This window comes from Schistocerca serialis, chromosome 3 (genome assembly GCF_023864345.2).
Source record: "Schistocerca serialis cubense isolate TAMUIC-IGC-003099 chromosome 3, iqSchSeri2.2, whole genome shotgun sequence".
In the NCBI taxonomy this organism is placed as follows: Eukaryota; Metazoa; Arthropoda; class Insecta; order Orthoptera; family Acrididae; genus Schistocerca; species Schistocerca serialis.
This window is the reverse complement of record NC_064640.1, coordinates 355,684,208-355,696,147: the sequence shown is the minus strand read 5'-3', so window position 1 is coordinate 355,696,147 and position 11,940 is coordinate 355,684,208. Positions and strand designations below refer to the sequence as shown.

The 11,940-nt window shown below is 39.3% G+C and overlaps 1 protein-coding gene across 1 annotated transcript in view; it reads right to left on the bottom strand.

Moving 5' to 3' along the window:
* Positions 1 to 952: 952 nt before the first annotated feature.
* Positions 953 to 11,940, bottom strand: part of LOC126470832 (trithorax group protein osa-like) — a 66,351-nt gene continuing 55,363 nt past the window's right edge. Inside the window, exons 10-13 of the mRNA XM_050098848.1 lie at positions 9,900 to 10,090; positions 9,524 to 9,658; positions 2,290 to 3,673; positions 953 to 2,028 (exon numbers count right to left, since the gene is read on the bottom strand). Coding sequence (XP_049954805.1) covers positions 953 to 2,028; positions 2,290 to 3,673; positions 9,524 to 9,658; positions 9,900 to 10,090 — 2,786 coding nt within the window. The remainder of the gene's footprint in view (positions 2,029 to 2,289; positions 3,674 to 9,523; positions 9,659 to 9,899; positions 10,091 to 11,940) is intronic.

Genomic DNA, 11,940 nt, shown 5'->3' with positions numbered 1-11,940 from the left:
GGAGGAATGATAACAATTGCCTTAGTACTCCTTATGTACATTTATTTCTGACTTGTTCGACATATATAAAGCATTTGCACAGTAATGCCAATATGAAAGTAAGGAAAGGGAAAGGTACTTAGCATGACCACAAGAGGTCTTAGTATGAGGGATGAAAATCAGCCATCAGTAGGATAAAATGGGCTATACATTTTTTATCCAATGGGTATCAATGAACAGATTTCAAGGGCGTGTTTAGAAAGAAAATGTTTATAACAATCTTTTCTCAATTATGTTACACCCCACGTCACTTGCACACATCAAAGTATATAATTAGACACACTTACTTTCACCTGTTCCACAAGTAACACGGCAGTGGTGGCACCTTAACTTCCTGCACTCCAAGTCATGTTTCTTAGACTCAATTTTGTGTTGTATTCTAAAGAATCTAATTCAGTTTACTTAACTATATGCATGATTACTTAATGTGTATTCTGGTATTTAATATTATTCCACTGTCCCTCAACAGCATTTGTAGCAATGGCCCTACACTAATAAGACAGTCGACACATAGCTCTAGATAACAGAACTTCCACATTCATTCACATCCAACCACATCTGATGATAAATACAAAATAAATTTCTGACTCATAACAGATATTGGTGAATGCTGGAAGTGGCACCATCAGTCTCATCTGGTAATTCTGAGTTACTGCCCCACTCGTGTTACTGCTGTAGCAACCGTTTCGCTGCAAGACTACGTAACTGTTTGGTATTTACTGTATCTATATTTCATGTATAGTTATTTTTAAGGCATAAAAGAAAGGAATAAAGGACTGACGAACCGGAAACTCAGTCCTCATTACATTCAGACTTAAAAGTCATCTCTCACAATATGTTCCAGCAAAAATCACAAGAGAAGGAAACATCCGTGCTAGTTTCACCACTTAGTTGTCTACAACTGCTGTGCATGCTACGAAGAGGGCCATGAGCACTGGAAAAGAACACTGGAGATTACAGCTGCCACTTGCTGATCGAGGATCTGGCTCATGACGAGGGATAGCAGACGCTGTTCTTGCTGCAGGAAGAGCGGCCGGTTTTCAGGATGTCGTGCCAGATGAAGTAATGTACCAGCCGCATGCCTCAGCATATCCAGACTGGTTCCCATAGCATCTGGATTGTCTATAAGTGCACCGATACCGTGCTGATAGGCTACCCCTAATGCAGTAGCTTCTGCCTGCTCGATGAATGCTACTAGCAAGGACACACACGGGCTCTGCAGTGCAACAGTACGTGCCACACCACTGTCCGCAGCGGCCAGGTAGTGCAGCATATTCACTGCAAACTCTCGTAGCACTTGCTCTTCTGACCAGCACAGAAGTCGTGTCAGCACAGCACACAGACGTTCCAAACGGGAGTAGGGTGGCGTAGCTACAACCAGATCTACATTAGAGTCCGTTACGCACAATTTGCACAGAGCTTCCAGTGCGAGGCGCTGGGGTGACAACGAGCCTGAAGATCCGGGAAATGGGTCCTGACCATGAGCAGCTGGACAAACTGCCCAGTGAAGAAGTCCATCAATTACGGGCCGCGACACTTCCTCAGGATGTTGACCGAGGTCCATATGACCGGCAATATTAGCCGCTGTCACCAACACATTTTCGCACACATGGTGCAAGAAGTCCCACCACCATTCCGCCTCACCTTGTAAACTGCTACAAGAATCTGCAAAGTCAGCATCTTCTTCATGGTCATAATTGCGCTGTTTCTGTGCACGAGGAGGATGTTCGTGGTGTAAGAGTAAAAGCTTCCCCAACAAATCAAGGAATGTAACATTTTTGGCAAACTCTGCTTCATTGCCCGGGACAAATGTCAGATTCCTCAAAATAGTTGAAAGACAAACACAACGCCTTGCCTTTGCATCCTGTGTATCAGTAACAAGGTAAAGGCTCGCTTCATCTCTCGCGTAACATTCGTCTTCATAATCTGACATACGTCTTCTTTTCAACGTTCCCGCAGGATCCCTTATTTGTATGCCGCCCCTGTTTTCTCCCTTTATCTCTGGTCTCACATCTGTTACTTTTGACTTTTCTTCAGCTTCGTCACCATAGTCATCTTCCATGTTTATGTCTTTTCCTTCATGTTCAGAACCTTCGAGGAACACATCTTGTTCCATTTCTGTTTCCATTTCTTCGTGTTCTTTTACAGTTTCGTCACAACTGTTGTTGCCATTACTACTTTCATTGCTTTCTAAACATTCGCAATTGTTAAGGCTAGTTCCTCCAACAGCATTTCCAGCACTTTCATTACCTTCACTGTTTTCTTCACTGGCAATAATTTCACTTTCAACACCTTCTTTGATCTTATAATCGCAACTGGATTCATTCGGTGTTGTGCTGTTACAGTTATCACCTTTGCTTATGTTGAATATACTACTCTCATTGCTATTAGAACTACTGTCATTGTTTGTATGTTCTGTTTTTATGTTACTGCTGCTAAAATTATTTGTGTCACTAGTTTCTGATACAGCATTATCACTCTTTGTTTCAATATCCTTTGGTACATTTGGAGAATGCGGCACCTCCCTTTCATAATTACTACTGCTCTCACTTTCGACACAGTTTGCTTCCTTTTTCACTTCTACAGTTTCTTTAGGAGGCTCTAAGGGGTCTACGCAGTGTTCAGGCAGCAATGAATTTTCTTCCGTATTTTCCGTTTTTATCCGCGAAAACACATCACTCAAAATAGTTTTAGTCCATTTCACTTCATCACTATCCTGCACATCAACGAAGGAGCTGTCTTTACTCAAATGTTCCTCATTAAGTATCACATTAGATGCACTGCTCGAACTATCAATAACACCGTTGTCATCACTACATTCCACTTTTAGCACTATAGGAGGAGTTACACTCAAGTTTTCAATGGGATACGATTCTTCTTCACTTACTTTTGTCCGACAATCTTCTTCCTCTTCGGCACCTACAGTTTTACTGTCATCGAGCAGTCTCGCAAATGGAACATTACCGAACTCTCCTTGGAAACATGACACAATGTACTTCGTCGAACTGATGTCTGAAGAGGTCAACTGCCACGGGTCTTGAACAACATCATAGTTTTCTGCCAAGTCACCTTCAATGTCCCAGCTCTTCCGATTATCCACAACAAAAATCTCATTATCTCTGTTCACAATTCGAACTACCTCACCGTTTCTAGTCACAAGAGTATAATTTGGTGTCGATTTCATTAATGTGATGTGATCTGCAGGATCAACTGGCACTCTAACTTGCCCTAGGTCCACTTCCGGTGTTTCCACCTTTGGTGCCTGGAACCACTTCTTCCCAGAATCTGGAAGAGGCGAGTCAAACATGTCAGCTAAACTGTGTCTGAAATGCTCCAACAGCACATCAAGTAGTCCTGGCATGTGGGCTAGTCCAAAATATGCAACTGTGCTATCATCAAACAAAAGGATGTTGAGAATATCCAGAGCCCAAGCACTCTCTGCCAGTAGGCCAGAGCGCAGACTCATCATAAGCCTCCATGCTTCTACAGGTGCTACATCCCCTCGTGTCATTCGCTTGCATTTATACAAAACAGGCAATATTGCTTCCACACTTTCTGGAGGGAAAACGATCTCTCGCTTTGGGGCACTCTGTTGTTGGTAGACCTGCGCATTATTCATCCCAGGTGGCTGCGCCTGAAATAAGACACCAGTAGAAAATAAATATTGGTACGAAACATGGTCAGCAAAACTGACAAAACTTAACACATGTAATTTTTTCTACTTCAATTTGGATTTTTTTTTTAATAAGTTTTACTTTATACTATGAAATGGGCTATGGGAGAAAATCAAATTCAAAAAGTTTAAACATGTGCAAAATTTATACTCACCAGGATTATCATGCTTTGTTGAAGAACAGACTTAATACTTAAAAAATTGCAAGCCTTTGAGTAAGTGGCCCATGCATTGAGAATTAAAGAAATTGGTACATTAAGAGTAATGCAAGATCATCTACCTGTATGAAATACTCAGGAGGAGAGAAAATGCCTCTACAGAAACTAATAAAACCCCTATCTTGGTGTCATCTAAAGTCTACATAACTTACTGCACAATCATTAAGCAAGTTGAAAAGGGATGAGGCAAAAAAAATTAAACACTGTAACAAATACTGTATTATAATAGCCTCCAAGTTACCTTGCAAAATTTATTAGTCATGCTTCTCTGTGGAATGAAGTGATTCATGTTTTGGGAATGATTGGCAATTTGTTCCTTTGTTTTACCCAGTCATTACTAAATAACAGCCAGAGGCAAGCTGTTCTGCTGGTATGGTGGCACTGTGGCATCTCTGCACAAAGTACAAGTAACTTGCATATAGCAGTCCAGTTTGAACATTAAAAAGGATATGGCAAGTATATGTAACGTCAGCCATTATGTACAAGTGGCAACCTACGGTACTTTAATACAGTGTAATGGGTTAGAACGATATGCCATAATGAGTCATAACAGTACAACATCCTGTATACTCCACCAAAAAAATATGAGAGCTGACTTCGGATGAAGTGATCAAAATGAATATACGCAATATAACTTTTAAAAAGTGCATAAAAAGCATTCATGATTCAAAGTCTGCACAAGAAAGAGAAACAGACAAAGGAGAAGAAATATTCTGACTGTAATGCTGGGGAAGGGGCTGGGGAGGGGGGCTTGTTCCTTATAACTGTCTCGGTAAGTGGTGTGGTCATGTGGAGCTGCTACAAGGATAACAGAAAATGAAGAGACATACAACTTTTGAAATCTATATAACTACAGCATTAAGTTATTTCACAGACTATTTGCATAGTGGAGGGTAAGTTATGAACTTCTGACTACTGATCTTACTAGTGGTTAGCCAGGTTCTTATTTTTATGGCATGTATCATATTTTGTGGGGATGTACAGTCTAGGCAGGTATCTGAAAATTCTGACAGTCTCCAATGGTTCTGCCTGATAAACAATAAAGCCTCTCCAATTCTACTTGTATAATGTGTACCGAAACAGTTGGTGACTGCAATTGTTTCATAAAGTCATGTAGTTCACTGAATTTCTATTTTCTTTAATGTTACCAGCACGATCATTCCACGTAACTACTTTTGGTACCTGTTGATGGTATTCTCATTCAGCAATCTATAGATGAACTCTTTTCATTCAGAGTCTGTAGTGAAGCTTCAACACCACAATGCCAGTAGGGATTCAATAACTCCACCAATGATTTTTTTAATATTCGCGACTCGAAAGAGTTATTCTTCCACAAGCCGAGTTCACTATTTCTCATTATCATTCTCCACCTATCAGACCACAAAATTTATAAGTTTAGTGTGGTACATAATAAGGTTGGGGTAAAGTGATATGAAGTAGGAAGAAGTAAGTTGTGTAATGCAATATATTATCCAATAGGAAAATTCTGTTATTTTTTGTAGGTAGCATACATGATGGGTGCAAATCTATTTTCATCTTTAATATGAACATTGTAGATGGCTTTTAACAAAGATTGAGAAGCTGCAGAACATAAGCATTCAAAGTGGAGCACAAGCGTGCAAGATTTTTTAAAACGACAATTCTTAGCTGAAGATGGTAATTTATGTCCTTTATTCTTTTAATTCATTCTTTTCTACAATGAGAAATAATAAATAAATTGGACTTTGCACTACTATTAACTGAACCAAACCACTGTCACTTCTGTTCCACATTAAGGATGGCTATAATAGGATCAGAGCCACATTTTTGTAAATTAATGTGCTCATATTTAAGAGAGAGAATGGAAAAGAATTAACAGTGTATACCTGAATAAAAACTGAACATGAACAAACTCAATGAATATCAAAAAATATCCTCAAAGGACTGGGTTTGGTGGCACCACTGTATAGTATGTGCATATACAGAGGGGTGGTTGTGTTATTGCTTTATTTGTCACAGTCATTAGTGATCAGATGGCAGTCTGAAGGCCTGTCTGTGCACCCTCTGTTTTGACTCTGCAGGCAGTAACTATACCAAGTTTGCCATAATCATTTTAGGGTACAACCACGCCCTACTGATGAGTCAGCACTCCTGTTGAACAGATTCAGCCATTTGAATGGTGTCACATTGGGGTCCTGGGGGAAGCGGCGGACGTATTAACGGATTGCTGCACATGTTGGACACAATATATCAGTGGCGTGTTGCTGCTTTCAACAAAGGTTTGTGGAACATTCCCATACCTGTATACCAGGCTCTGGACATCCTCACAGTACAGATGCACGATGAGATAGGTGCACTGTGCGAGCATTGGTGTCTGATCGATTATCATCCAGGGCCAAAATCTGTGCATATGTTGCACCTGTTGTGTCATCATGGAGCACTGGGAATCATCTGCTTGCAGCAGGGATAAGATCACATGTGGCTCTGTCCAGACTATTACTGATACCACAACACTGTCAAGCATCACTAGTGATGGATGTACACACCTGTATGGTGTAGACCTGGTGAGCTGCCTACTCCAGAGTGTATTTGCCCTGAACACGCTGGTCACATCCCAGGTCTCATTGGGGGAGGGGGGGGGGGGGGAGCAGTCATGGTCATATTTGGTGTTTCTGCAGGTTAAAGTAACCAAAGCAAACAGTGCCCGTTGCCTTACACAGGCTATTATCCCCACACTACTGCCATTTCTTCATAGAAAGGGATGTGCTTTTTCAATGGGATAATGCACATCCTCATACAGCTGCTGCAACACAAGCTCTTTGTGGTGTACAGAAACTGCCCTGGCCAGCAAGATCAACTGATCTCTCGGCTACTGAACATGTACAGGACATGATGAAGTGGGAACTTACTTGTTCTCTGGGGGCCTGCAAGAACCACGACCAAATTACTATAAAAGGCACAAGATGCTTGGGACAATCTATCACAGGATGCCATTTGACACCTTTATGATAGTTTGCATGTGAGAAAACACACCTGCATCACCACCAGAGGGGAATACACTGTGTATTGATGCGACTGGGCACTATTTACTGCGATGGGAGTTTCGTTTGATCCGAATGATGAACAACCTGTCACCTCAATGGTCAGTAAAACGACTGTCCTTGAGGCTGTTGCTTTTTTCAGCAGTGTATATAGTCCCATAAAAAAATACTCAAAACCTACTGTCAACATGCATACTGATTTCTAACACAGCAAACTAAGTAGTGCCTTAATCAAGATGACCTTTTTTTTCCAGTTTCAACATTTTGTTGCCAAGGAAACAGTAACTTTATTAAGTTTCTTAAAGCATTTATTAATGATTCTGTCAGCAGTTGCTGTATTTATATTAGGCAATTAGTTTCAAATGTTATAGGTTCTTTTTCATGCCTGGCCTACTGAGGCTGCACTGACAGTGCCTGAACAATAATAATAAACATCAAAGAGGCAATGCATGAGTCTGATTTTGACTTAGTAAAAGGCATGTGTGGATTGTAGCACTTTTTCTGGAAACATTTATACAGCTTATGTTGCCTCTTTGATGTTTATTATTAATATCAGGCACTGTCAGTGCAGCCTCAGTAGGCCAGACTTTAAAATGAACCTGTAAGGTTTGAAACTAGCCGCCTAACATAAATACCGCAACTGTTGACAGAATCATTAATAAACGCTTTAAGAAAATATGATTTGTTATTACTTTTCTTTAATTTTACTCATCTTAACCTGTTTCCTGATGGAACCAGAAAGTATGTGTGTGTGGAGTGGGAGATCAGGGCCTATTGTTTTAAATGAAATCTCAATAGTGATACAGATTCACAAACCTTATATGATCTTTGAAATCTCTGTATCTGCAGTTTACCTCATGGTCCTAGCAGCGGCCGAGTTGCTCTCTTACCTATAGCCATGTACATCTGATGGCAATCCCATTCAGTCACTCTGTGCTTCAGTCAAAAGCCAATACAGAATACCAACTGTACAAGCTGCTTTAATGGGGCAAAAATGAAGCAACTACATTTGAGCATCCTGACACTGCACTATTTGTTCCTTTCTCAAATTTTAAATGCCTCATTTACAACCTACTAAATGGCTCACTTATTAACCATGCAGCTTACTCATGGTTGAACTTAAGAAATCTTGGACTGCAGCTGAAGCACTATGCAGAATTATTCTCACACTTACACATCATAAGAACTAAAACTCTATGGCACTATCACACTATATAACATTGACCTGCTGTCTGACCGCTACTACATCTGAAAAATTGCATATTACCTCCTTGAGCTGCTGGTAAAATTCCTTATCAACCAGTTTCAGTTGTCTGGTCATCAGCAGGTTCATCAAAATATTTATGGCATCATGTTAAGTGAAATTAAAAATCATTATCGTTAGACGATAAAACCACAAATTATTGACTGCTATCACAAGGTAATATAAGCTACATTGTAAGCTTATAAAAACTATGCTAAGTAGTGTATTTGTTCATGTTATAACTGTAATCCTCATTAATGCTGTGAACAGATTCATACCGCATACCAGATGTGCAGTACTAATCTGTTCAAAGTTTTAATGTTGGTTACGGTTATAACATGAATGAGCACACTACATAGCACAGTTTTTATAGACTGAGGATGTAATTTATATTATGGTGTAATAACAGTGAATATTCCACCGTTTTATCATCTGATGATGATTATTTTATATTTCACCTAATCTTAGGTTGTGAGTACTTTTATGAACCTGATGATGTGGGATGACAAACTAGCTGGGTAAATACAGAATTTTACCAGCACTTCAAGGTGGTAATATGACATTTTTCAAATACATTAGAGCTGTGGGACACCATCTTCTGAAAATCCACTCAATCAGCACTGTGCAGTAGTATTACGAAGACTCACAGGTAGCACATGACCTTGTCAGCTGCTAGTGTCAAGTTTCTGAATTAGAGCTACCACTATGCCATAACAAAGCTCCCCATTAGTGTTCACGAGGCTGAGGGCACCCTACTAAATATCTGTAACAGGTTTATTTATTGGTCATAACACAGTACAAACATGAAAGCTTTATGTGTTTGCCAGATATGCCTACCATAGAGACACACGCCCTCGACAGTGTTAATATTTGTTAAATGCTGACTTCAAATGCGTGCTTCGGAATCAATTTATGACTATTTATTAATAGAACAGACAAAACGAGCCATATGTGATGTAAGACGAAATGCACATACTCTTTATTATGGGCACTTCATTTAATGAAATAAAAGTACATCGACTTCACAATGTGCTGCAAAATCATTTCACGACATGACCCGAGTTTAACACAATGGTTTGGAACAGTGTCTACAAAACACTGAATGTGTTTATTTTTCAATACGAAGCAAAGACTTTGACATACTGTAATGTACAAGCCTCTTAATTTTTTTTTATAACACAGGTTGTCCTCAAGTTGTTAGCACACGAAACAAAGGCTTCTCTAAATGTCTTTCAGTATCTCAACATGGTACAAAAAGCAACACCATAAGTAGACTCATGATGTGTGTAGAAAATTCAGAATGAGTGAGAAAAAATTAGAAGCAGCGAACCTTTGAACCCGGTAGTTGCTGCATCGAATACGGCTTTCCTTCCGGTTGGAATGGAGCACGTGGGCTAACCATCGGTGGCCTTAGGAGTGAGTTTTGATTAATACCAGGAGTCTGCATACTTGGAACCCACTGCTGCTGTGCCTTAAGGAAAAAAGAAAGAAAGAAGTAAATAAGACTCTGAATAAAATACTTGTGTTACTAAAATTATTTATAGTAACATCTCTGACAGTTTCACTAACAGCTTCAATCTCAAAAAGAGTAAGAAATACACAGTTCACACAAAAATTATGGTTACGGATGTCTTCAACCATAAACAGCCAACCCTATATGGGCAAAAGTGACAGAGAACATCGTAATTCAAACTGTAACACAATACCTGTTGTGGAGGCTGATACGGTGACTGTCCACTAGCTTGGTAGCGGTGCTGGTCCCACTGGCTGTTAGCTGGCTGACCAGGCTCAGGACCACCAGCTCGTTGAGCATTTTGGTTCCACTGTGGAGGCCCTTGTGGAACAGGTCCTTGTGGAGGGTACTGTGCCCGATACTGAGTGTTACCACTACTCCAGCCTACAATACAACAAATTCTCTATTTTAATCACACCACATTTAAATCAATCTCATGAGATGCATTTATGTCTCATCAAATTCTAGAACATCTCACTCTAATGTGAATCCCTCCAATAACTACATACAACCAAGAATATGAGAGTTTAACCTAAGAGGCTCGTTATTAATCCTGCTGCAATGTATTTCGAATGGAACAACAAAGTGTCTGGATCTGAGGAAATTATAAAAACAGAATTGCATAACTTAGCTCTCTTAAATGTTCACTGTTAACTTTATTAATCTGAAACTGATTACAGGTTTAAATCTTTTGAAAACCAACGCAAAGTTAAAAACTAAGTAAATAAAAGTCTCCAAGGCACTAATTTTTTTTATACATTCTTACACTTCCAGTTAACATATTACTGTCCAACAAATCAAGTTTGACGAACCTACACAGATCAACATTTTTTCAGTTGCCAATTCATTCAGTCATCCCAAACACAAGAAAACATTTTTGTAACATTCCATAAAACACTAATTCTCATTTATAAGTACTGAAATGGAAAATTGTAAGTACATTTCATTGATACAATACATCTGAAAACACTTGCAAAACCACAATGAACCATGAGCTGTACGATTTATTTATATATTTTGTGTTCCGGAGAGCTGTGTTGTAGATATATCACAGGGTACTGAACATGTCAGTTTTACTGATGTGTTATGGTATTATAAAAGTAGTACTACTATTCATTTTTAATATCTAAAGCTCAGGTTCTAACACTAAAAAACAAATTTTGCAGTTAAATAAATATTACAGAAAATGTAAATATTACAGTACATATATAATATAAAAATAAATACATTTACAACAATAAATAGACAGGATCATAAACACTCTATGGTCTAAAATGACACACACAACAGGAACTGACTTAAATTTCTTTAAACAAGAGCTCGTCTTGCCATCTGCCAAACCTAATTTGTGAAGAAAGGGCACTAAAAACCTAACAGCCACTGAAGTGCATCTCCTTCCAAACTAATGCCAAGTTTGCATGCCAAAAGTGGATATCGCCTTTTCTTCTAGATCATGATTACGATATGCTCTAGTAAGTTTGAAAAGGGGCTTTTCCCCCGAAATTACTCAGGCTGTAGATTTTGGGATATAAGGAGGCACCACAGACAAAACAGCACATGAAAAATCTGTGCTCAAGCTTAAGATGGGTTTGAACATTACAGTGCTTTAATAAATACAGAACTTTTAATGGTGGTAATGTCACCGACTTCCTACAATCTGTGAACTAACTCAACCAATCAGTTATTGGGCAGCTATAATTTAACCGGATACATTAAATGTATTCACAGTTGTGAATATGGACAACCATCAGCAGTATAACGGAATGACAACAGAGAAAATTTGTGTCGAACCAGGACTCAAACCAGATTTCCAGCTTATCGTGAGCAGTTGCCTTACCATTAAGCTATATAAGCACGACTCATGGCCAGACCCAAACTTCCACATGTTTCCAACCACGTGTCTACAACCTGCACTCATACATTCATATGTATATTCTCGTACAGGGGAGACATTTTAGGCAAAAGTCACTTTGCCCGGTGTCAGTAGATAAATATTATATTTCAGTACCTGTGTTATTCAGAATTACAATGCACTGTTCCTTTGGACATGCATACAATGATAAGGCGACCACTTGTGGTAATCGGGAAATCCAGGTTCGAGTCCTGGTCTGGCACAAATTTTCACTGTTGTCACTCCGTTAAACAGCAATGGCTGTCCATATTTGCAGCTGCAAATACATTTAATGTATTTCATAACAGCTGTAGTCACCACAGTGTCTTTTCCTTCAGGCATG